The sequence below is a fragment of the Neodothiora populina genome (genome assembly GCF_041146345.1).
Source record: "Neodothiora populina strain CPC 39397 chromosome Unknown canker_contig_15, whole genome shotgun sequence".
In the NCBI taxonomy this organism is placed as follows: domain Eukaryota; kingdom Fungi; phylum Ascomycota; class Dothideomycetes; order Dothideales; family Dothioraceae; genus Neodothiora; species Neodothiora populina.
The window spans coordinates 2,677,817-2,698,962 of record NW_027191413.1 but is presented as its reverse complement, the minus strand read 5'-3'; the positions used below and the strand labels follow the sequence as shown (position 1 = coordinate 2,698,962).

The 21,146-nt window shown below is 50.2% G+C and overlaps 5 protein-coding genes across 7 annotated transcripts; 2 read left to right on the top strand and 3 right to left on the bottom strand.

Moving 5' to 3' along the window:
• Positions 1-5,160: 5,160 nt before the first annotated feature.
• Positions 5,161-6,470, bottom strand: AAFC00_003257 (uncharacterized protein; the record flags this gene model as incomplete). Its single annotated transcript, XM_069342707.1, has 5 exons — positions 5,161-5,724; positions 5,782-5,890; positions 5,943-6,172; positions 6,235-6,309; positions 6,369-6,470. 5 exons carry the CDS (start codon positions 6,468-6,470, stop codon positions 5,161-5,163), a joined length of 1,080 nt encoding a protein of 359 aa, XP_069199214.1.
• A 992-nt stretch (positions 6,471-7,462) lies between these two features.
• Positions 7,463-9,476, bottom strand: AAFC00_003256 (uncharacterized protein; the record flags this gene model as incomplete). Of its 2 annotated transcripts, none has more annotated exons than XM_069348075.1 (5): positions 7,463-7,756; positions 7,813-7,860; positions 7,911-7,978; positions 8,032-8,964; positions 9,020-9,476. In XM_069348075.1, the coding sequence occupies 5 exons, from the start codon at positions 9,474-9,476 to the stop codon at positions 7,463-7,465; spliced, it is 1,800 nt and encodes a 599-aa protein (XP_069199212.1). The 2 variants fall into 2 exon arrangements, with proteins under 2 accessions (XP_069199212.1, XP_069199213.1); XM_069342706.1 differs by having other exon boundaries at positions 8,032-8,938; positions 9,024-9,476.
• A 1,178-nt stretch (positions 9,477-10,654) lies between these two features.
• Positions 10,655-11,583, bottom strand: AAFC00_003255 (uncharacterized protein; the record flags this gene model as incomplete). 2 transcript variants are annotated; one of them, XM_069342705.1, is made up of 6 exons in its annotated part: positions 10,655-10,786; positions 10,852-10,982; positions 11,043-11,146; positions 11,252-11,295; positions 11,349-11,379; positions 11,447-11,583. In XM_069342705.1, 6 exons carry the CDS (start codon positions 11,581-11,583, stop codon positions 10,655-10,657), a joined length of 579 nt encoding a protein of 192 aa, XP_069199210.1. The 2 variants fall into 2 exon arrangements, with proteins under 2 accessions (XP_069199210.1, XP_069199211.1); XM_069342704.1 differs by having other exon boundaries at positions 11,447-11,466.
• Positions 11,584-13,896: 2,313 nt separating this feature from the next.
• AAFC00_003254 (uncharacterized protein) lies at positions 13,897-16,934 on the top strand (the record flags this gene model as incomplete). Its single annotated transcript, XM_069342703.1, has 2 exons — positions 13,897-13,984; positions 14,053-16,934. The coding sequence occupies 2 exons, from the start codon at positions 13,897-13,899 to the stop codon at positions 16,932-16,934; spliced, it is 2,970 nt and encodes a 989-aa protein (XP_069199209.1).
• Positions 16,935-17,626: 692 nt separating this feature from the next.
• On the top strand, positions 17,627-20,057 carry AAFC00_003253 (uncharacterized protein; the record flags this gene model as incomplete). Its single annotated transcript, XM_069342702.1, has 5 exons — positions 17,627-17,646; positions 17,722-17,791; positions 17,865-17,959; positions 18,076-19,812; positions 19,889-20,057. The coding sequence occupies 5 exons, from the start codon at positions 17,627-17,629 to the stop codon at positions 20,055-20,057; spliced, it is 2,091 nt and encodes a 696-aa protein (XP_069199208.1).
• Between the last annotated feature and the right edge of the window lie 1,089 nt (positions 20,058-21,146).

Sequence of the window (21,146 nt, the reverse complement as noted above, 5' to 3'; positions counted from 1 at the left end):
TGCGCCATGATGGAGTGAACTTCACCCACTACGGATGTCAGAGGATCTTTCTGCTAGTTGTTAGCGCAAAGAGACGTTTGGTGAGTGGTTCTTAACGAAGTTGACGTTTGTAGATACAGAAGGAGGATGGAACACGCATGCAAAGTGGACCTGACTAGGAAGAGAACTTACCTAAAGTGAGAAGAGAGGAAGTGGTGTTGGATTGAGGAGCCGAAGATTGCAGATGCAGAGAAGAGACTTTAGTAGTGTTGCAGAAAGGCTGCCATAGATGAACCCAGGTGAAGTCAATGCATCAAGTGAAGTCGACGCGTATAGTAAGGGCATTCACTATGCAAGGAATCGCATATGATCTTCATGTTCCGGCCGCTGTCTACGAGTGTGACTGGCTCAACGTGCGTGGTCTCGAAATAGGTGAGGGTGGTAAGTTGCGAGCAACTGACAGCGCCCCTCCCATCCAACCCACTGAAGTTGAGCTTGAGCGCTCAGAGGCCCTGAGAAGACTCCTCTGGATTGGTGTTCATGTTCCTGAAGCCGCGGCTGCATATAAGGCCAGAACTGGTGCTGCGATTGAGGGCTTTCAGGGCTATCGCCAGCAAGATGTAGCAATTTGTGATGCTCAAAACCAACTCACAGTTCCTCACAGTAGTCACGCATTCCGAATCGGTGTTTGCGAGCTCGAGACAGGCAGAGGTTACTTCGCTTTGGCTAATCCTGTTGACGGACTTTGCGAGGGTCGCCTGGTCGACCGAGACGAAATATTCTACCTTCCAAAGTTTCGTGATGAGGATGACAAGGCAATGAATACTGGAGAACGCATTGATCTCTGGGATGATGAAGTCGAAGTGTTTTTGAGAAGTAGCCGCGATGACACTGTCAGCGAAGACACCGTTTGGACCTGGCTCGAGGAAACTCATCTTTTCAATGCATCGCAGGTGTACTTTCAGCAATTCCAGAAGACAAATGACACTTTCTGGCTGAGGCTCCTCGAGGATTCGATCGCCCGACACACAGGCGTTTCCAACTCTAACTTGAACATCTGCCGTATGCTCTCATCAGAGCCTTCCACACCCTTTACTGAAACGCATGCGCGGCTCGCCTTGACAGAGCTCAAGGTATGATCGCTTTCCATCATTTCTTGCTTCGGATGACTAACGATGCCTTTCTACCTTGTAGGTTAAATACCGCGACGTCATTCACTGATTTCCAAGTTTCACATACAAGGACCTCATGTTGATGAACCGCGCCTGTCGCGAATGCAACCGTTACGTCAAACAAGGCCACCACAGGTCATTCATGGTGTATTATATCAGTGGCCTCAGGCATAACAAAGCCTTCAGATCCAGTCTCGACAATCTGGAAATTCACGGAGATAATTCTTACACAGGCCGGGGGCAGCAGCTTTGGCAGGTCATCGAAAAGACCAATGACATCCCATGATGTTTGTGCGGCGCAGGATTTGTCCGAACCTGATCATGAGCTCTTTCTTACTACGCCCAAACGCGATCCTGGCCCGATGGCATCCCTGACGATCGTACGCGACAAAATGGCGAAGGCGCATCAGCGCACAAAAGACGGACTGGCGGAGTCGATGAACGGACTTGGATTGCTTGCCATCAATGGCACAAGCCCATCTACATGCCCCGAATGGGCAGAGCTCGTCTATGCGATGAAGGAAGCTCCCCTTCCCATGCTCGCCGAATCTTCGAGACGCATTCGTGACACAACTGTATTTACACAGGAATGCATCGATAAGATGGATCGCTTTCTCGCCGAGTGAGATCCTTAGAAAGCCCTGGTTTCTTCTACGATGCCATTGTCCAACATGGCCATGCAGGAAGGAGGACTGACGCAGAAAATCGCGTGTGCTGGTAGCATCAGCAAACTCGCAGCCAAGACCGTCGGCGGCTTCAAACTTTCGATCCCCTTTCTTTTCCTTGCTAGATCATCATTCGGACGGTTCTGCCGCTCTTCTGAACACTGTTGCCAAGTTGCTTTTCTTTTTTTTCCTTACCAGAGAGCTCCTCAGACAATCCTGCCTCTATCCAAGACATCATGCCCAGACATGACAACGCAGGAAACCCGACACAAGCACACGCGCGGGAGTCGTCATGAGCTTCGAATCAGTTTTACTCTTCTACTGCTCTTTGCTACCAAAATGACTAGCCCTCGTCACTAGGACAAGGGACGTCAGGTACCCAGTAATTAATGAAATGCGATTTGAGTTTCCATACAAAACAGTAGTTTCTTCTTCCTCAAGTTTTGAATTCCATGGAATGAAATGTTGAAAATTACCTTATGCCTTATGCTTTGCGGCTGGATCTACCTCACTCTGCAAATATGATATGCTAGAACCAGGTGACTAGCTGAACTGAAGAACAGATCTCAAATGTTTACCTCACTTGTAGGAATTTTCCATCACATTCTAATGATCATAGAGGTGATCATACAATAAATTGACTATCGTGCTGACTGAAGTAATCATGTGAGGCTCCTCTGATGCATGAACGATCTTTAGCCTGAATAATAGATCTCTGAAGGATCAACGACTGATTTCATGTGAACTTCATTCACTTCTACAATAGAGAAGTAGTGAGTAAATGCTCAAGAGACTATAACGAGCATTACCTTTTCTAGATCTCAATCAAACATGCTTGAAAATTAAAATGAAGCTGGTGTGATTTCAAGTTAGAAAGTGAACTACAACAAATTGAAGGAAGAGTGAATAAATATTGAAGATTTGGAAGATTCTGAAGCGATAGAGTATAAGAAAGCATCAAATGAAGAGTAAACGACAGCAGTATTTCTATGGAGGTTTATGTTTACATGGCTTGATCACTGAGATAAGTGAACATTAGCTGAGTAAACAGTAGCTTGGTGAGCAGTAGTATAGTTAACAGTAGCTGAATGAGCAGTATCTAAGTGAGCACCATTTAAGTGAGTCGTAGTTGAGTGAGCAGTAGTTAATCAAGCAATAGTTGAGTGAGCAGTATTTAAGTGAGCAGTGGCAGAGTAAGAGAAAGCTATTGTACTCAAACTTTTTTTATATTACAAGTAATCTAGTATCATATGCTCCTTACTTATACTAGTATAAACTGCGCATTATATCACTCCTTAAACTCACTTACCTATAGCTCTGCACTTACTCGAATTTGATTATCCTATTCTTCTGCATCACTTTACTCTTGCTATTCTATCTCTCTTCGTTGAGATTCGCAACACTCTCTATTCAATTTCTTGTCTCTTCACTCTTTAGTTTCGCTGGCCTGTCTTCACTCGGATGCACTTTTCTGCTCACCCATATCTCAATCGCGTAAGTAGTTCCTTCCATGTTGTCTTCATGTCGGCCTCTCCCCATATATATAAATCTCCTACCCATCCGCTTCTCTGCATCTATCGAACCTCGACCACTTCATACAACACCACAGACTACGCAAAGGTAAGCTTGAAATTCTGGCAAAATTCTCGAAGACAAAATTTTGACGACTTTGGAGAGACGATACTCGCAAACATGGAAGATACTATTCCAACTACCGAAGTCAAAGACATGGCGTTCACGATATACGGAGTTTCGTACGATCACGGCCTCCCAGCGGCGGAGTATGAAGACTGTTGGCTCCACGTTCGCGGTCTCAAGGCCGGAAAATTGGGTAAACTGCAAGATACCGATACCGCAACCCCGCTGGACTCCGACGAATGGGAGTTCGAAGAAACTCCAGAAGACTACGATCGACTTCTGTGGGTTGCATTATTCGTCCCTGATGCCGCACCCACCCACAAGGCCAAGTTCAGCGTCGAGATTCCCGGTTTCACTGGCCGCCGCAGACTCGGACGAGCCATTTATAACGTCGACGACCCCCTTACCGTTCCGCGTAATGATCGCGTCTTCCGAGTCGGTGTGTGCAACGAGGGAACAATTGCCAGGTTCTATGCGATGGCGGACGCTTCTCATGGGATTTGCGAGGGCCGCTTGGTCGACTTTGACAGGGTCTTCGTTTTCCCAAACTATCGCGACAAAGACGACATGGCTCGCACTGTTGAACAGCGCCGTGAACGCTGGTCTGCCAAACCCAGACAGCTTTCCAAGGACAGAAACGCTCCCAAAGCCGGCGATGATGATGACGATGATGACGATATCTTTTCTGCGAAGAGCAACGTTTCGGACGATGACGATAAGAACACAACTTTGGCCGAGAACAACAGCTTGACGAAGATTGGCGAACTGGTTGCCAGATGCACCCTGGTCTAGAAAGACGCAGGCATATTGTTCACATTATTTTGCGATTTTCGGTTTGGGGAGAGATTTAGCGCCTGAGGGCGAGAATGATCAGTAGCTTCAAAAGGTTTTTATCTGATATTCACCAGAGCAATAAGTCCTTGTTGATAAAACAGGACCAATCAAATTGGAAATGCCCCTTTTTCTTAACAAAGCTTCTCGATTCTCAGTTCTTTTTTGTTCTTTTTTCTTTTTGGAAAAAGTCCCTAGAAAATGGGAATCAAAATGAAAATATGAAGAAAAAAGGAGCTTACTAACTCTCTCTGGATTTACTTTGATTTCTTTTATTCCAGATATTTGGAGATCGAGAACTTTTAGATTCACAACTTGCTTCTGCCCCGATGAAACCATTATGCAGCACATACCACATACCATGATCAATTCCCGATGCGAGTCATTTAGTCTTCCATCACGTCGACTGTTCCTGTAGAATATCGTATAGCGTATGATGTGTTGCGCAAAAGAATAGATAGCTACCGTGAATCGAAGCCGAAGGAGGGCTTCTTGCCGAGGTTGTAGGTGCCGAGTCACAGACGTCCGACCATAGTCGCGATAACCCGATACTCAATATTTACTTGCCCTTTAGTCATATGGCGATTGTCTAGCATTCAAAACACAGTGATAGTGGTTTCTTGCTGATGTTCCTTGCGTGTCGGCATGCCTTGGTGGTATGGGAAAGAATAGACTTCGGCGTCGGTGGACAAAAACCCTTCGATTATATACAATATATGGTATTTCTTTGGTTCCGTAAACTAATATCAGAGACTACATCATTTCATGACTACAGCATTGCATCCTATCAAGGTCTGCCTTGGCAGATGTGTGCTGCAAAGATGTTTCTCTCATCAAAAAATCTTCTTTTTTCAAAATCACTTCGTCGCCAAAATTTAAGCAAGCTGGCCAGCAGTGTTGAAATCCTTGAGGGCGATAGCGACACGCTTGCTCATCGTCTGCTCGCCAGATCTAACCCAAGTCCTCGGATCGTAGTACTTTTTGTTGGGCTTGTCAGCACCGTCGGGGTTGCCGACCTGGCTGCTGAGGTAGTCCTTCTTGCTGATCATGTAGTCGCGGATACCCTCGGTGTAGGCGTACTGGAGGTCAGTGTCGAGGTTGACCTTGCAGACACCGTAGGAGATGGCGTCGAGGTAGTCCTGCTTGCTGGAGCCAGAGCCACCGTGGAAGACGAGGAAGACGGGCTTGTCGTCCTTGGAGCCAGTCTTCTCCTGGACGTACTTCTGGTGCTTGCTGAGGAGCTCAGGTCGGAGCTTGACGTTGCCAGGCTTGTAGACACCGTGGACGTTACCGAAACCAGCGGCAATGGAGAAGTAAGGGGAGACCTCGGAGAGGGCCTTGTAGATGTTGTAGATGTCCTCGGGTTGGGTGTAAAGGGAGTTGTTGTCAACCTCAGAGTTGTCGACGCCATCCTCCTCACCACCGGTGATACCGATCTCCTGTGTGGCTGTTAGTTATGTGCCAGGAATAAATATAGATATCAGATATCAACGCACCATCTCGAGCCACTGCTTCATGGGGGCGGCACGCTCGAGGTACTTCTTGGTGGTCTGGATGTTCCAGTCGACCTCCTCCTCGGAAAGATCGATCATGTGGGAAGAGAAGCTGGCGTCGGTCAGCACGAGCACGAGGATGCAATTAGTGATTGAATGCTTACAGAGGAGTGCCGTTGGCCTTGAAGAAAGCCTCATCGGCCTCCATCATGCCGTCGAGCCATGGGAGGAGCTTCTTGGCGCAGTGGTCGGTGTGGAGGACGACGGGGATGCCGTATGCGGGAGCGAGAGCGCGGACGTAGTGGGCAGCGGCAATGGAACCAGCAATGGAAGCCTCCTGGTTGCCGTTGGCAACACCCTTACCGGCGAAGTAAGCAGCACCACCCTGGGAGACCTATGGAGCTGTATCAGTATGGTGGTGGACCCTGCAGAATTTGTCGCTGTGCAGCTTCCTACCTGGATGATGATGGGGGACTTGTTGTCTCTGGCAGCCTCGAGGGTAGCAACGACAGTCGAGGAGGAAGTGCAGTTCTGGGCAATGGTCAGCAAAAGCACATGTATATACACATTCAGATGATAGTTTCACATACCACAGCGGGGATGGCGAACTTCTTCTCCTGGGCGTACTTGAAGAGGTCCTTGACATCATCGCCGTAGATGACGCCGGTCTTCTTGAGGACAGCGGGGGCCATGATTGAGATGTGTGTTTGGGATGAGGTAGAAAAAGGTTGTGATTGGGAATAGAGTGTGAGTGATTGGAGCAAAGATGCAGGGTGCGAGAGGGAAGATATGTGTTGGTTGAGCTGAAGAAATCAAAAGGCTGACTGCCCGAAACCCCACTTGTTATGAAGTCAGACCCCTCCATGTGAGGTTTCATCATCGCCGAGGAAGCTCCGGTTTATCCCGCTTTGACCTCATTTGTTGAGCGGTGGAAGACATCGAGATGATCGAATGACGATGCAGGTATTGCACGACTCGCGACAATAATCTTTATAGCTTTTACCCCTCCACAGACAGCCATGTGTTTGCCTTGTGCTGTATGTTATTTTCTGAGCGCACGCTGCCATCGTCGGTCACAGCAGTAGTCAACGGCCATTCATGCTTGCGGCAAAGCGGTCGACTACTGCGTACCATACAAGCCAAATGTACGAAGCTTAGACACCACAGAATCGCCGTGAGTCTAGTAATGCCGATGGCGATGCGTGATGTGTCGTCTCAGGCGTGACGGGTATCATGCCATCCCCGAACGGGTCATCAGATCTATCACCAATGAACACCACTTGCCTTTCTTATCAGTGCAATGCTACGGACACGGGAACAGATTAGTGAAAGGATGCCAGTCCGCTGTCATCCATCTGCCATGCTGCCGACGTTACTGGGCATCTCGTAGAACATGCCACCATCGCCAACGAAAGCCGTGAGTTTCGGTGGTGTCCCGACAATTTCCAGTCGCAAGAGCTATCTTAGACAATCCAACCTCAATGAGCGCAAATACCAGAATTCATCATCCAGCACGCGTGTAGCTGCGAGACCACACATTCAAATCACGACCAAGTGCGACGATTATTTTTGCTAGTAACATATTATGATTCTCGTAATGTAGGACTGCTAATTATCAGGAAGAAACGAGCTCTCCTATCCAAGTCGAGGTTGCATTGATAAGCGAGTCCGGTTTTCTCATGACTTAGTACCTGGGAGGTGGTGGTGGTGCACCGTAGCCACCCTGCGGCTGTCCGTAGCTTGGAGGGCCTGGAGGAGGGCGACCATACTGACCTTGACCCTGACCCTGGGGGGCTCCGTAACCGCCGGGAGGTCCGCCTTGAGGGGCGCCGTATTGGCCCGCAGGAGGACCACCGTATTGTCCGCCTTGTGGAGCTCCTCCATAGCCGCCCTGAGGTCCGCCGTAGCCACCCTGTGGTCCTCCATATCCACCTTGAGGTGTACCATAGCCCTGCTGGGGAGCATTGGATTTCTCATCCTAAGTCATGTCAGAATTGAAGGACAGCAAGATTGGGGGACATCGACACGTCGTACCTTGGTATCGTAGGACGGGTCAACCGCGCCGAGAAGGAGCTTAATGATCTGCTGCGTGTTAAAACAGGTACAAGCGAGTAAGGTTCGCATCTACATACCCAAAGATCAGGAGTCAAATCGACAGGAGGGTTGGCGCGAGCCATCTCAGCAGATTCGTTTTCGTAGTCTGAAATCCTGTTAGCATTGCGCTCTCATTGTAGGGCCGCAACGTATGCATACTCGAAGTGCAGTCTACGAGACGTCCGACAACAGGATCCTCATCAAGCTTGCTCAGGAATTCACGAGCCTTCTCATCGTTGCCGACCTGGGCAAATTGGAAAGCTACCGCGCCTGGGCCGTATTGCGAGCGGCTGATCTCAGCATTGGCGTAGCGAATGGCATCGAAAACCGCGTCTGTGGGCTCGCCTGCGGGTTGACCGTCGGTAATGGCAATGACAAGCACAGGCTTGCGCATCTGTCCGCTGCGCAACTTGTTGAGCACGATTCCATCAATCACCTTCTTCCTGAGCTCAGTGCCCATAGGAGTAAGACCGCTGAACTTGTGGCTCATGATAAGCTGTTCAATCTGCTGGCTGTTCTTGATGCCTGAAATCATGGGCTCCGGCGGGTTCTGGTTCATGAAGCGGACGTCAATACCATCCTCGTCGAACAGAGTCGCGGCGAAGGCAGCGCGCTCGAGGATAAGCTGCAGGTCCTTGATGCGCTCTCCCTTCTCTTCGAACTGCATAGATCCACTGTCGTCAACGTAGATGACCACATCGTAAAGGGCGAGCTTGACAATGTCATTGCCAATCTCCTTGTTGATGCGCCACGCCTGGCACAGGCGATCGATCTGCATGGCGGCGCGCTGGGCGATCTGGTCGAGTTGTGGTGAGTTCGGCGGGTAGAAAGCCTGGAGACCCTTCTCCTGGATCGTCTGCTGGAGAGACTGCTTATAGGCTGCGACCTCAGCAGGACCGGCAGGCTGAGATTGCTGGGGAGGTGCTCCGCCGTACTGCTGGGGGGGCTGGCCGTACTGTTGTTGTGGAGGCTGGCCGTACTGTCCCTGCTGTTGAGAGGGGTATCCACCTGGGGCACCTCCCTGGGGCGGATAACCCTGTCCCTGAGGCGGCTGCTGTTGTCCACCCTGTGATAGTCGGTCAGCTTGAGATCCTGCAAAATCGACTTTGTTCTTTGTGTAATGGTGTGCAGCAATCAATCGTGAGACGAACATAGCCAGCTCCTTGAGGGTACGGTGAAGTGGAAGGATAACCCGGTGCCGGAGAACCTGCATAGGGCTGCGCGCCGCCATATGGTTGACTTGGAGCACCCCCATATGGTTGACTCTGGCCAAATGGAGTCGCCGGTGAGGAGGGGTATCCACCACCGGGTCTCAGTTGTGGTGGGGGGGGTGGAGGAGGACGATTATATGCTCCTTGTTGCGACTGGGGTTGGCCATAGCTCTGCTGAGGATAGGGCTGTTGCTGGGGGTATGGTTGGTATTGTTGACTCTGGCCATAGGGCGCAGGCGAAGAATAACCAGGTTGCGAGGCAGGCGGTTGCGACTGGAATGGAGAATTTGTGTATGGCGGCTGCGATGATGATGATGATGATGATGGATACGGACTTTGACTTGCGCCGGATCCGTATGCACCCGGATATGCTTGGTAGGGACGACCGGACATGGCGACAAAAGATTGCAAGACAGTTGAAAAGATGGATGGGAATTGAGAAATGACGATTATAATAAGAATAAACTTACCGGGTAGGCTTGGTAGGTTTGCTGTCCAGGCTTTTGATTTCAATGCGTCAGCAGACTAGCCCCTGCGGCACAGTAAATCCGACTTGGGGCCTTACGTATCCTCCTGGCCTTTGGCCGCCAGGTCCACCCTGCTGTGGTGGAGGTGCTCCGTATGAGCCTCCTGCTGGAGGCGCACCGCCTTGAGCTGCGGCGAGTTTCGAAGCAAGCTATCACAATATCATCGTCAGCTCAGGTTGTTTCTTCCAACATTGAACGATCGGTTCATGGCCGCCAGCTTTCTCGGTGACGACATGGCGGGGTATGGCTGCCAGTCACAGCGAACAGCTGGCGGAGAGGGGCGGAGATGCCTGACTTACACCCATAATAGTAGGCTGTGTTCAGTAAGGTAGCTTGGTTTGATGATATTCACGGGCTGGTTTGTCCGGGATGCGTCGTATACTGATTTCTGAATATCTGGGTGTTTATATGGAATGGACAGAGATGATGAGGGGCAAGTACATAGGAGCTTAATAGGTGATAGGACGCGCCAAGAGCACGCACCAGTGGCTGAGCACACCACAGCCGCAATGAATCCGACCTGACCCTCGTCCATTACGTGTGAAAGCATAGTACAGGCACGAGTGAGTTCTGTTAACAACCGGAATCAGGGTAATGAAGCCCTAGCCTCATGTAGGTTCTAGAAAACAGTGAGGCAACAGCAATGGACGCTTGGCTTGAATATTGGCAGTCGTTATCCTCTACAAGAATCCGTAGCAATTTCGGCAAGAGTGATCCACGTGTCCATCCTGTGTACATGTTTCCTGCTCATCATCAAGTCTTGAGCAGATGTAGCCAATTGATCGTCCGAGAAACTCCTCGGTCACTTCATATCGTTGTTGAAAAGTACAGTGACATGTCGCGGGCAACGTATGATGCTTAAACCATAACTTCATTCACTGCATTTTAGTAGAGCCTTCCATAACACTTCTGTGGTTCACAGAGCATATTCGGGCGTTCATGGACGAGATCATTGCGGATTTTGGATGTATAAAGGGCTATATATGTCACCATAAGGTGTATTTTATCTTCCCAGTCGAATACTATGCCAAATCAGACGAGAATCTACTTCTCGTAGACCCAAGAGGCCTGAGCGCTGGTCCACTTGTTGATCTCCTCAGGCTTGAACCAGAGAGCGATCTCCTTCTGGGCGTTCTCGACGGAGTCAGAGCCGTGGCAGACGTTGCGGCCGACATCCTAGATGACAAGATGTTAGTAGACTGTTCGGTCTATCTATCTATATGTTTGGACTCTAAACGTACAATGGCGAAGTCACCACGGATGGTGCCAGGGGCGGAGGCAAGAGGATTGGTGGCACCGAGGAGGACACGGCCGGTCTTGACGGCGTCACGGCCCTCCCAGATCATGGCGCAGATGGGGCCGGAACCCATGTCTTGAGTTGTTTGGATCAGCATGACGGTCGTGATTTCGTTGGGTTGTGCGTTTCACATACAGGTGATAAGACCAGGGAAGAAAGGCTTGCCGGCGAGATCAGCGTAGTGCTTCTCGAGGTGCTCCTTGGAAGCAGTGACGAGCTTGATGGCGGCAAGCTTGTAGCTGTGGTCGTCCTTTGTCAGAACATACTCATACGTAGGGCGAATCGAAGGCGGTGAAAGATGGAGAGATAAGTCAAGGAAGGTCTTTGGGATCGAAGACACATACCCACGAGCCTCGAAACGGCTGATGATGGGGCCGATAAGACCGCGCTGTGATATGTCAGTATCATCTTCGTGGACAGGTAGGTGAAGGCAAAACGTACCTGAACACCGTCAGGCTTGATGGCAATGAAGCTGGATCGGCGGTTAGCATTTTTCACGTTTTGCCCCTCATCGGCAAGGACTGATAGGGTAGACAAACGTCTGCTCGGAGGAAGACATGGCGAGTTTCTGTTGGATGGATTGATTGACAATGGTAAGGTGAGAACGGTCTTTGGGTCCGAGAAAGTTGAAGATTAGAGGAGGGGAAGATGGTTGATCTGGCAGAGCTGAGGCCATCAACACCGACTTTTTGATTCTGGGTGGAGCTTCCAGTTTCTTTGGTGGGGTTTGATCATATTTGTCCAGGGTCTGTTGAGGCACGGTCCACCTCGAACCGGGACCACACGTTTCCTTCGATGAGACTTCGATGAGACATCCATCCAGTGTTATAAGGTATCTCAGGCAAAAACGTCTATGACTTCATCGAAGAAAAGATCGACTCGTAGGGGTTGGTCCAGACTTCTTTGAACTTCAAGGTCTGCTTCCAATGATCGTACAGAGATCACTTGAAAGGGTATTGCGAGTGTCTGACGACTGCAGTATTGCCTGTTTCATGTATGTAAGTAGATGCCCGAAGGCTAAGAGCTGATTAGAATTACTATGATTGCAGAGTATAAATGAACTCGTCTTCTAGTCAGTTATTATCCACTGAGTTAGCAATTGCTAGTCATTAGAGACTCATTGACTATTCACCAAGGACTCGTTGTCCATCCATTCGTTGGTCAGTCATTCATCAAAATATGATCGTGTGCATTCCCCCAGCACTGTATAGCTCGCATAACTTACTGCTGGAGATACTACTCTTTCCCTGATGCATGCCTGCATCCAGAGTCGGGTCCTTCTTTGAGGCCGGTGACAACACGCCTTCTGGGCTTAGGCTCTGTATTGCTTAAAGCACCACGCTTCTGTAGACGCTGTTCCCAGCGCTGATTTGATGTTCCCCAAGGTACTGTTGCTAGAGCTAATGGAGGTGCGCGGTCGACCATGCAAAGCGCAGCTCGGCTCCTCTTAGGAATATTGGTGTTCACTCCCTTACGGCGAAGGTCAGGTTTATATGCGAGTCTGCGAGCCTTCCTGTTCTTCGCCATTGCGTTGATGACCCAGACCTTCTCACCCTTGATAGTACAGATGTATGATTCACCACCCGCTTCCAAACGTACGCTTTCGCCACTCTCTTCGTGTTCTGTCCATTCGTATCCCCGTCTGCTCCTCTCCAGGGGTTTCGACCCGTTTCCAAGCACATATGCCCAGCTCGAACGTGTGAGATCATCTTTGAGCCCGTGGTGATGCTCAAAATCACGTACTTGCGTGTACACTTATCGTGGGTTTATCGACTGCATAGCCTTGACGACTTGAATCTCGCCAGTGAAATTGGCGTATTCGAGTACATGGTGGGTAGAAGCCATAGTACACCGACAAGGAGCCTGCACCAGTATATGTCCATAGCCCACAGGCATTCGAGAAAACCGCACGATCTCGAAGATCGTGGTTTGACAATTATATGGTCACATGACTCCACTCAGCACTGCATATCTTGTATAGCTTACAATTGGAGATACCAGACTTCCTTGATGCAGGCCTGCACAGGCTAGCGCTTGGAGGCAATACGCCTCTTGGGTGTTGCCTGCTCCTCAGTATCGCTGAGAGCGCCAATTGGGCGCTTCTGCAAGCGCCGTCCCAAACTAATAGCGACGGATTGCAATTCAGTCACTAAGAGCTTTCGGGGAGTGAGGTTGACAAGCGAAAGCGTAGCTGTCATCTCCTTCTGCGATGCCACATCTACGCCCTTGCGTCTCATTTCGTGATAGTGGTTGAGCCTAATTGATAACACGGCGGTATGCTTGCCGTCACCCAACCACTCAAAGCTCTCGCCGCTTTGAGTCACAGGACCTTTATTCAGACCAGTGATACTCTCTTGAGCAGTGCGTTCATCATTCAGATTCATTGAATTCGTCTCCGTCCACTACTATCTTCTAGTGAAGGGAGGAGTTAGTGCTCAGTAACTTATGGCATCGAGATCTGCAACCTTGAGATCATCATGTGACTTTAGCCGCTGAATTTCGCATTAAGTGGAAACCATGAAGATGAAACAAAAGTGAGTTACAAGTAAGAGTGAAGTGGAACTGTTCAGTCGCATTCCCCGAATCTAAGATCTAGCTTAGAATGATTGGATGTGGACAAATACAAAACGCTCACGAATCTTGATGGCGTTTGTGATGGACTTCCTTGAGCCTTTGAGCGCCTACAGAAACACACATATGCCCTCTCAGTGCGATCTAGATTTGGCTGGCAACATCATATCGCTTCTCTCAGAATTAATGAATGGAAGTGCAGCGAGTCAAGCAAGCGCCTCGCATCAAAGCGTCTTCCCCAGTCGATTCCCCCCAAGATTCGGGGGTAAACCTTAGGGTCCGAACTTAAGTGTACCGCAAGCAGTGAACAGCTAGCAACTCCACCATCGTCTTCTGTTGATCTCCATTTCCCTTCTGGAAATACTTTTAGGCCACATCACTCCGATCGTCGAAGGGATTGGTTGGTGAAACGAGCGTCATGAATGCCGCCAATGTCAATAGGTTCTCCAAGTGGACCTATGTCTTTCTCCTCTTCACAGCGCTGTGTTGCTTGTTCACACCAGCAGGTAGGTTATTGCAATAGTGACATCTTCTTATTTAATATAACACTTTCACTCACTGTTTGAATTTCCAGTGTCTGTAAAGAAAGAGAATTTCAAGACATGCAGCCAATCTGGTTTCTGCAAGAGGAACAGAGATTATGCGGACTCGGCTGCCACCACTTCGTCCTGGTCTAGTCCCTATGCCTTAGACCCCGCATCAATCAAATTCGACAAGGGCCAATTGACCGGAAATGTCATCAAGACTCTCGCTACTACTGGTCAATCAGTCCGTCTACCCATTACCATCAGCTTCTTGGAATCAGGCACCGCAAGAGTCACCTTGGACGAAGAGAAGCGTCAGACTGGAGACATAGAGCTCAGACACGGTTCCAAGGCCCGAAAGGAGCGCTACAATGAAGCCGAGAAGTGGGCTATTGTTGGTGGCACCCAGCTTAGTGCTGGAGCTGCCATCAGCAAGGGCTCGGAGACGGGCACCACCAAGGTGATCTACGGTCCCATGAGCAAGTTCGAAGCTATCATCTCTCATTCTCCTCTGAGCATCGACTTCAAGCGGGATGGCGTCACCCAAGTGTTGCTCAACGAAAGAGGTCTTCTCAACATGGAGCACTGGCGTCCAAAGGTCGACAAGCCTGCAAAAGAGATCAAGGAGGGCGAAGAGGCAAGCGAGCCTGTAGAAGATCCTGCAGCAGAAGATGAAAGCACATGGTGGGACGAGTCATTTGGAGGAAACACCGACTCTAAGCCCAAAGGTCCTGAAAGCGTCGCTCTTGACGTCACATTCCCCGGTTACGAACATGTGTATGGCGTGGCCGAACATACTGGACCCCTGTCTCTCAGACAGACTCGTGGCGGCGATGGCAATTTCGATGAGCCTTACCGTCTTTACAATGCCGATGTCTTCGAGTATGAGATGAACAGTCCAATGACACTCTACGGCTCCATTCCTTTCATGCAGGCACACAAGAAGGACTCCACCGTCGGCGTCTTCTGGCTGAATGCTGCCGAGACATGGATTGACATTGTCAAGTCCAAATCCGCAGCCAACCCGCTGAGCCTGGGAATTGGTAGCGAGACTGACACCAAGACCCACTGGTTCTCCGAATCTGGCCTGCTTGACGTCTTTGTTTTCCTTGGCCCAACTCCCAAAGACGTCGTCGGCGCCTTCACTGGACTCACTGGTTACACTCAGCTACCTCAACACTTCGCCATCGCTCATCATCAGTGCCGATGGAACTACGTAACAGATGAGGATGTCAAAGACGTCGACCGCAAGTTTGACAAGTTCAACATCCCCTACGATGTGATCTGGCTTGACATCGAATACACCGATGGCAAGAAATACTTCACTTGGGACCCTATGACCTTCCCGAAGCCGATTGAGATGCAGGAACAGTTGGATGAACACGAGAGGAAACTAGTGGCCATCATTGATCCCCACATCAAGAACGAAGCAAACTATCCGATCGTTGACGAGTTGAAGTCCAAGGATTTTGCAACACACAACAAGGACGGAAACATCTACGAAGGATGGTGCTGGCCCGGATCGTCACACTGGGTCGACTGCTTTTCTCCAGCTGCACGGGCATGGTGGGCTTCGCTGTTCCAATACAAGAAGTTTCTCGGGTCGGCCCACAACCTCTGGCTTTGGAATGACATGAACGAGCCTTCTGTCTTCAACGGACCCGAGACGACTATGCCCAAGGACAACCTGCATCACGGAGGCTGGGAACACAGAGACGTTCACAATCTTAATGGTCTGACGCTCGTCAATGCTACCTTTGACGGTCTGGTTGCGCGAAACAAGGAAGAGGAGAAAGCTGGCGGTGTGCGTCCATTTGTCCTGACTCGATCCTTCTATGCGGGATCTCAGAGAATGGGAGCCATGTGGACAGGTGATAATCAGGCTGAGTGGTCTCACCTCAAGGAGTCTCTCCCCATGATCTTGTCTTTGGGTGTGACCGGGTTCCCATTTGCCGGCGCCGACGTTGGAGGTTTCTTTGGCAACCCCGAAAAGGAGCTGTTGACTAGATGGTACCAAGCTGGAGCCTTTTATCCCTTCTTCCGCGCCCACGCGCATATCGATACACGCCGCCGCGAACCTTACCTGCTTCCCGAGGTTGAAAGGGGCATCATCACCCAGGCTCTCCGACTCAGATATGCATTACTACCTACATGGTACACAGCTTTCCATGCAGCAAGTACCTCTGGCGAGCCAGTGGTGAAGCCCATGTACTACGTGCACCCCGGCGACGAGAAGGGCTTCTCAATCGACGACCAGATGTACCTTGGCTCAAGTGGACTTTTAGTGAAGCCAGTAACTCAGGAGGGCGCAACGAGTGTCGATATCTACCTCCCCGATGGCGAAAAGTACTTTGACTATTCCGACTACACCCAGCACAAAGGACCAGGGCACGTCGAGGTCGAGGCGCCTCTGGAGAAGGTGCCACTGCTCATGAGAGGTGGCCACATCTTCCCTCGCAGAGATCGGCCTCGACGCTCCAGCGGGCTGATGAAGTATGATCCATTCACCCTGGTCATTGTTCTTGGCAACGCTGGCGATGCCGAGGGTGATGTCTACCTCGACGATGGCGAGTCGTACGACTACGAGCAGGGTGCATATATCCATCGGCACTTCAAGTACGATGCCGAGACTGTGTCTTTGACTTCGACAGATTTGTCAATGGCTGGCAAGAAGACCAAGGCATACCTGGACGAGATGAAGTCTGTGCGGGTTGAGAAGATCATCATCGTCAATGCACCAGCCTCGTGGAAGCACAAGAGCGAAGTCAGGGTGGCGGAAGAGGGAGCGTCGAAGAGCAGCGAGGCCAAGGACGTACCGCTGAAGTGGTTCGCCGGAGAATCTGGCAAGGCGGACTGGGCGGTGGTGCGCAATCCCGGTGTTACCATCGGCGGTGGATGGAAGATAGATTTCTCGCTCGACAGTAAAGCTTAGACTGTGGATAGGATAGAATAAGGCTGCTGCTGTAATTACGACGAAGCGGTGTGATGCACAGAGCGGCAGAATTTCCGTCATTGTTTACTGACACCAGGAACACGATTTCTTCTGTGGTGCCCAGACTTCTCTCCGTTCTTGCTTTTGCTTGAAATCACTGTGCGCATATGTAGTCAAAAGACACATGCTGCAGGCGACAGGGAAGAGTAATGTGAGGCGTACTCTGCAACTACAACGATAATACTGCCTGACTGTACTATAATCCTTGGCAAGGGTGCAACCGTGCACTGCCGACTGGGGAGAAAAGGTCAAGGTGGCGCATGGACGTCGTGCTGCGGTAGGAAGGCAGCAGGGCAAAGAGGACGAAGAGAGGGCAGGCGCAGGGAGCAGGAGGGAAACGTCACCCTGAGATGGGCAAGTACGAAGCTCCAAGCGGCCGCTGGGCTCTAAGGGAAACCCCAAGAGTGAAGCTGAAAGATGTACATTACTTCCATGTAAAAGAGTTGCCTATCGCATTTCACCATTTTTACAATACAATCAATATTCGACCTTTCCTCTACTTTAATTCTCTCTCTATCTTTCTGTTGAGACAAGAATCCTCTTTCCAGAGTCGCCGCCCAATAGACTCTTCGACCACTGCAGCCAGCTCGAGATAGGATCAACAAGGAGGGCTTTATTGTTGACCGCCAGAGATGGCTATTAACGCGAATGCGTGAGTCTCTCGAACACAACTACGTCTGCAATAAACAACGATGACGATGGAATTCTGACACTTTCGCTCGTGCAGGATCAATGTAAACGACCCGGGATTGATCACCCTGGTCAACAAGTTACAGGATGTCTTCACCACTGTCGGAGTACGTTGAGCACATGATAATCACAACAACGATAAGCAACAAAAGGACAGGTCTCTGACAGATCGCGCAACAGGTCCAAAACCCCATAGATCTCCCTCAGATTGCTGTCGTTGGTTCGCAGTCAAGTGGCAAGAGTTCGGTGTTGGAAAACATTGTTGGACGAGACTTGTGCGCCCTCACCTACCTTTCCTCCTGATTTATTGCTTCAGGGTCGTCTTGATGCCTGATCAATCACCAGACATGCAATCCATCTGATCTAGCAGGAGCGCTGACTAGAATCGCAGTCTACCGCGTGGTACTGGTATTGTCACGAGACGGCCACTGATTCTCCAACTCGTGAATCGCCAGCCATTGCCATCAACAAATGGCTCCGCAATCGAGGGCACCACAGACTCGGCCGCCAACGTGGAAGAATGGGGCGAGTTTCTGCACATCCCGGGTGAAAAGTTCTACGACTTCAACAAGATCAGAGAGGAAATTGTCCGCGAGACAGACTCCAAGACGGGCAAGAACGCCGGCATCTCACCCGCTCCCATCAACCTTCGCATCTACTCGCCCAATGTCCTTACACTCACCCTTGTCGATTTGCCCGGTCTGACCAAGGTGCCTGTCGGAGATCAGCCAAGAGATATCGAGAGACAGATTCGAGAGATGGTCCTGAAGCAGATCAGCAAGCCCAACGCCATCATTCTCGCAGTCACTGCAGCAAACACGGATTTGGCCAACTCGGACGGTCTAAAGCTCGCGCGAGAGGTCGATCCCGAGGGTCAGAGGACTATCGGTGTCTTGACAAAGGTCGATCTGATGGACGAGGGAACCGATGTGGTCGACATCCTCGCGGGTCGCATTATCCCCCTGAGACTTGGCTACGTCCCCGTCGTGAACAGAGGCCAAAGAGACATTGAGAATAAGAGACCAATTTCATACGCCCTCGAGCACGAGAGAAACTACTTTGAGTCCCACAAGGCTTATCGCAACAAGGCCAGCTACTGCGGCACACCCTACCTTGCACGAAAGCTCAATCTCATCCTGATGATGCACATCAAGCAGACTCTGCCCGACATCAAGGCCAGAATATCCGCTTCTCTACAGAAATACTCGGCCGAGCTCGTCTCACTTGGTGACTCAATGCTCGGGAACGCTTCCAACATCGTCCTCAACATCATCACCGAGTTCTCCAACGAATACCGCACAGTGCTCGACGGCAACAACCAAGAGCTGTCCAGCATTGAACTTTCTGGAGGTGCCAGAATATCTTTTGTCTTCCACGAACTTTACTCCAACGGTGTCAAGGCTGTCGACCCCTTCGATCAGGTCAAGGACATTGACATCCGCACCATCCTGTACAACTCGTCTGGTTCCTCCCCTGCTCTGTTCGTGGGAACCACTGCGTTTGAGCTGATTGTGAAGCAACAAATCAAGAGACTGGAAGACCCTAGCTTGAAGTGTGTGTCTCTTGTCTACGACGAACTCGTGCGCATTCTCTCGCAACTGCTCAACAAGCCGCTCTTCCGGAGGTATCCATCATTGAAAGAGAAGCTATACCAGGTCGTCATTGGCTTCTTCAAGAAAGTCATGGATCCTACCAACAAGCTTGTCAGGGACCTCGTGGCCATGGAGTCATGCTACATCAACACCGGTCACCCCGATTTCCTGAATGGTCACCGCGCCATGGCCATCGTGAACGAGCGCCACAACGCTGCCCGACCTGTCCAAGTCGACCCTAAGACCGGAAAGCCCCTTCCTCCCACCATTCCTCCCCGCTCCGCAAGCCCCTCTCTCTCCACCGATGGCACAGACAACGGATCAGGTTTCTTCGGATCATTCTTTGCCAGCAAGAACAAGAAGAAGATGGCAGCCATGGAGCCCCCGCCACCCACTCTCAAGGCCAGCGGCACACTCAGCGAGAAGGAAACTCAGGAGGTCGAGGTTATCAAGCTGCTGATTACCAGTTACTTCAACATTGTCAGACGTACAATGATCGACATGGTTCCCAAAGCCATCATGTTGACTCTTGTCCAGTAAGTTTCCGAATCGACTTCTTTGGGTTTTTTACTCGTAAAATTTGCACGATGCTAACTTGTTTCTCTCCAATAGATTCTCAAAGGACGAAATGCAAAGGGAGCTATTGGAGCAAATGTACAGAGCGCAGGAACTAGACGACCTGCTCAAGGAATCCGACTACACCGTCAGGAGGCGCAAGGAGTGTCAACAGATGGTCGAGAGCTTGGGTAAGGCCAACGAGATTGTCAGCCAGGTGCAGTAAAGTAGATGATTGTATCATTGGCTGCTTGGGGTTTTGAGGGAGACTTTGCTTAGACGACGAGAAAAGAACAAGAAGAACAAGAAGAAGAAGTCAAGCATTTACGTGTCTGTTTGTGTGTATGCTGTTTCCACTTTTCCCATTTTTCTCCTTGTTCGAAACGAAGCATGAAACTATTCTCGCAGCAGTAGATTGGAATGCATGTATGTATGTACGGATTTATGTATGTGGTATGTTTTTCTTCACTTTTAAAGCAGCAGCAGCAGATATGGGAGATGAACAAGATACGGAAACACAGTGAAGATCTGTACGGTTGCTCATGAAGTGTCTGTATGTTACATCTACTCTCTCGCAAGATTCCTGCCGCTTGACGCACTCAGTCTAACGTATTACATCTGCTGTGTAAAGAGGCAGTAGTAGTGCAGCAAAAGGGAAAAAGGTACTGCGCGACAGCCAGCAGGTCTTGACCACTGGGTTACTCACCCACAAGGTAAGGTACAGCCAGCTCAAGCAACCCTCAGAACCAGATCTAGCCGCCGACATCCCATTCGGTGCCGGATTAGATCCATCACTGCTGCCCCGGCTGCTTCTACTGCGTCTGCTGCAATCGAAAATCTTTGGTGACAATGACGTAGCTTGCCTTGCTGTTGTACTACCTAAGATACCTAAGGTACCTAGCTTACCTTATGCTATTGTATTGAATTAGAATAGTGAAACTCGGTTTCGCAGACACAAGCGCCATTCACTGGGGCTGGACAGGGTTGCCTTGTAGTGAGGCGGGTACTTTGTCGCTGTTGGGCGAACAGTACGCGAAACGCAAAACACTGCACTGGCATGCATGTACAGTAGAGCTGCATCATAGCACCTCAAAGTATTGTGAGTTTCAATAAGGTACAGTAAGGCAGGTAGCAAGAGGTGCGATTTCCTCTCTTCCCTCTAGGTGTTATGGCTGGCTGGCTCGTGCGGATAGAGCGGAAATTGGGGGGAGCGGTTGAGCGATGACGAGGCGTATTCCTTGAGGTACAGTACAGACGGACGAGGAGCTGCAGTAGGTGGGTTTTGGGGATAGCATGTTGGCGTCTAGGATTTGGC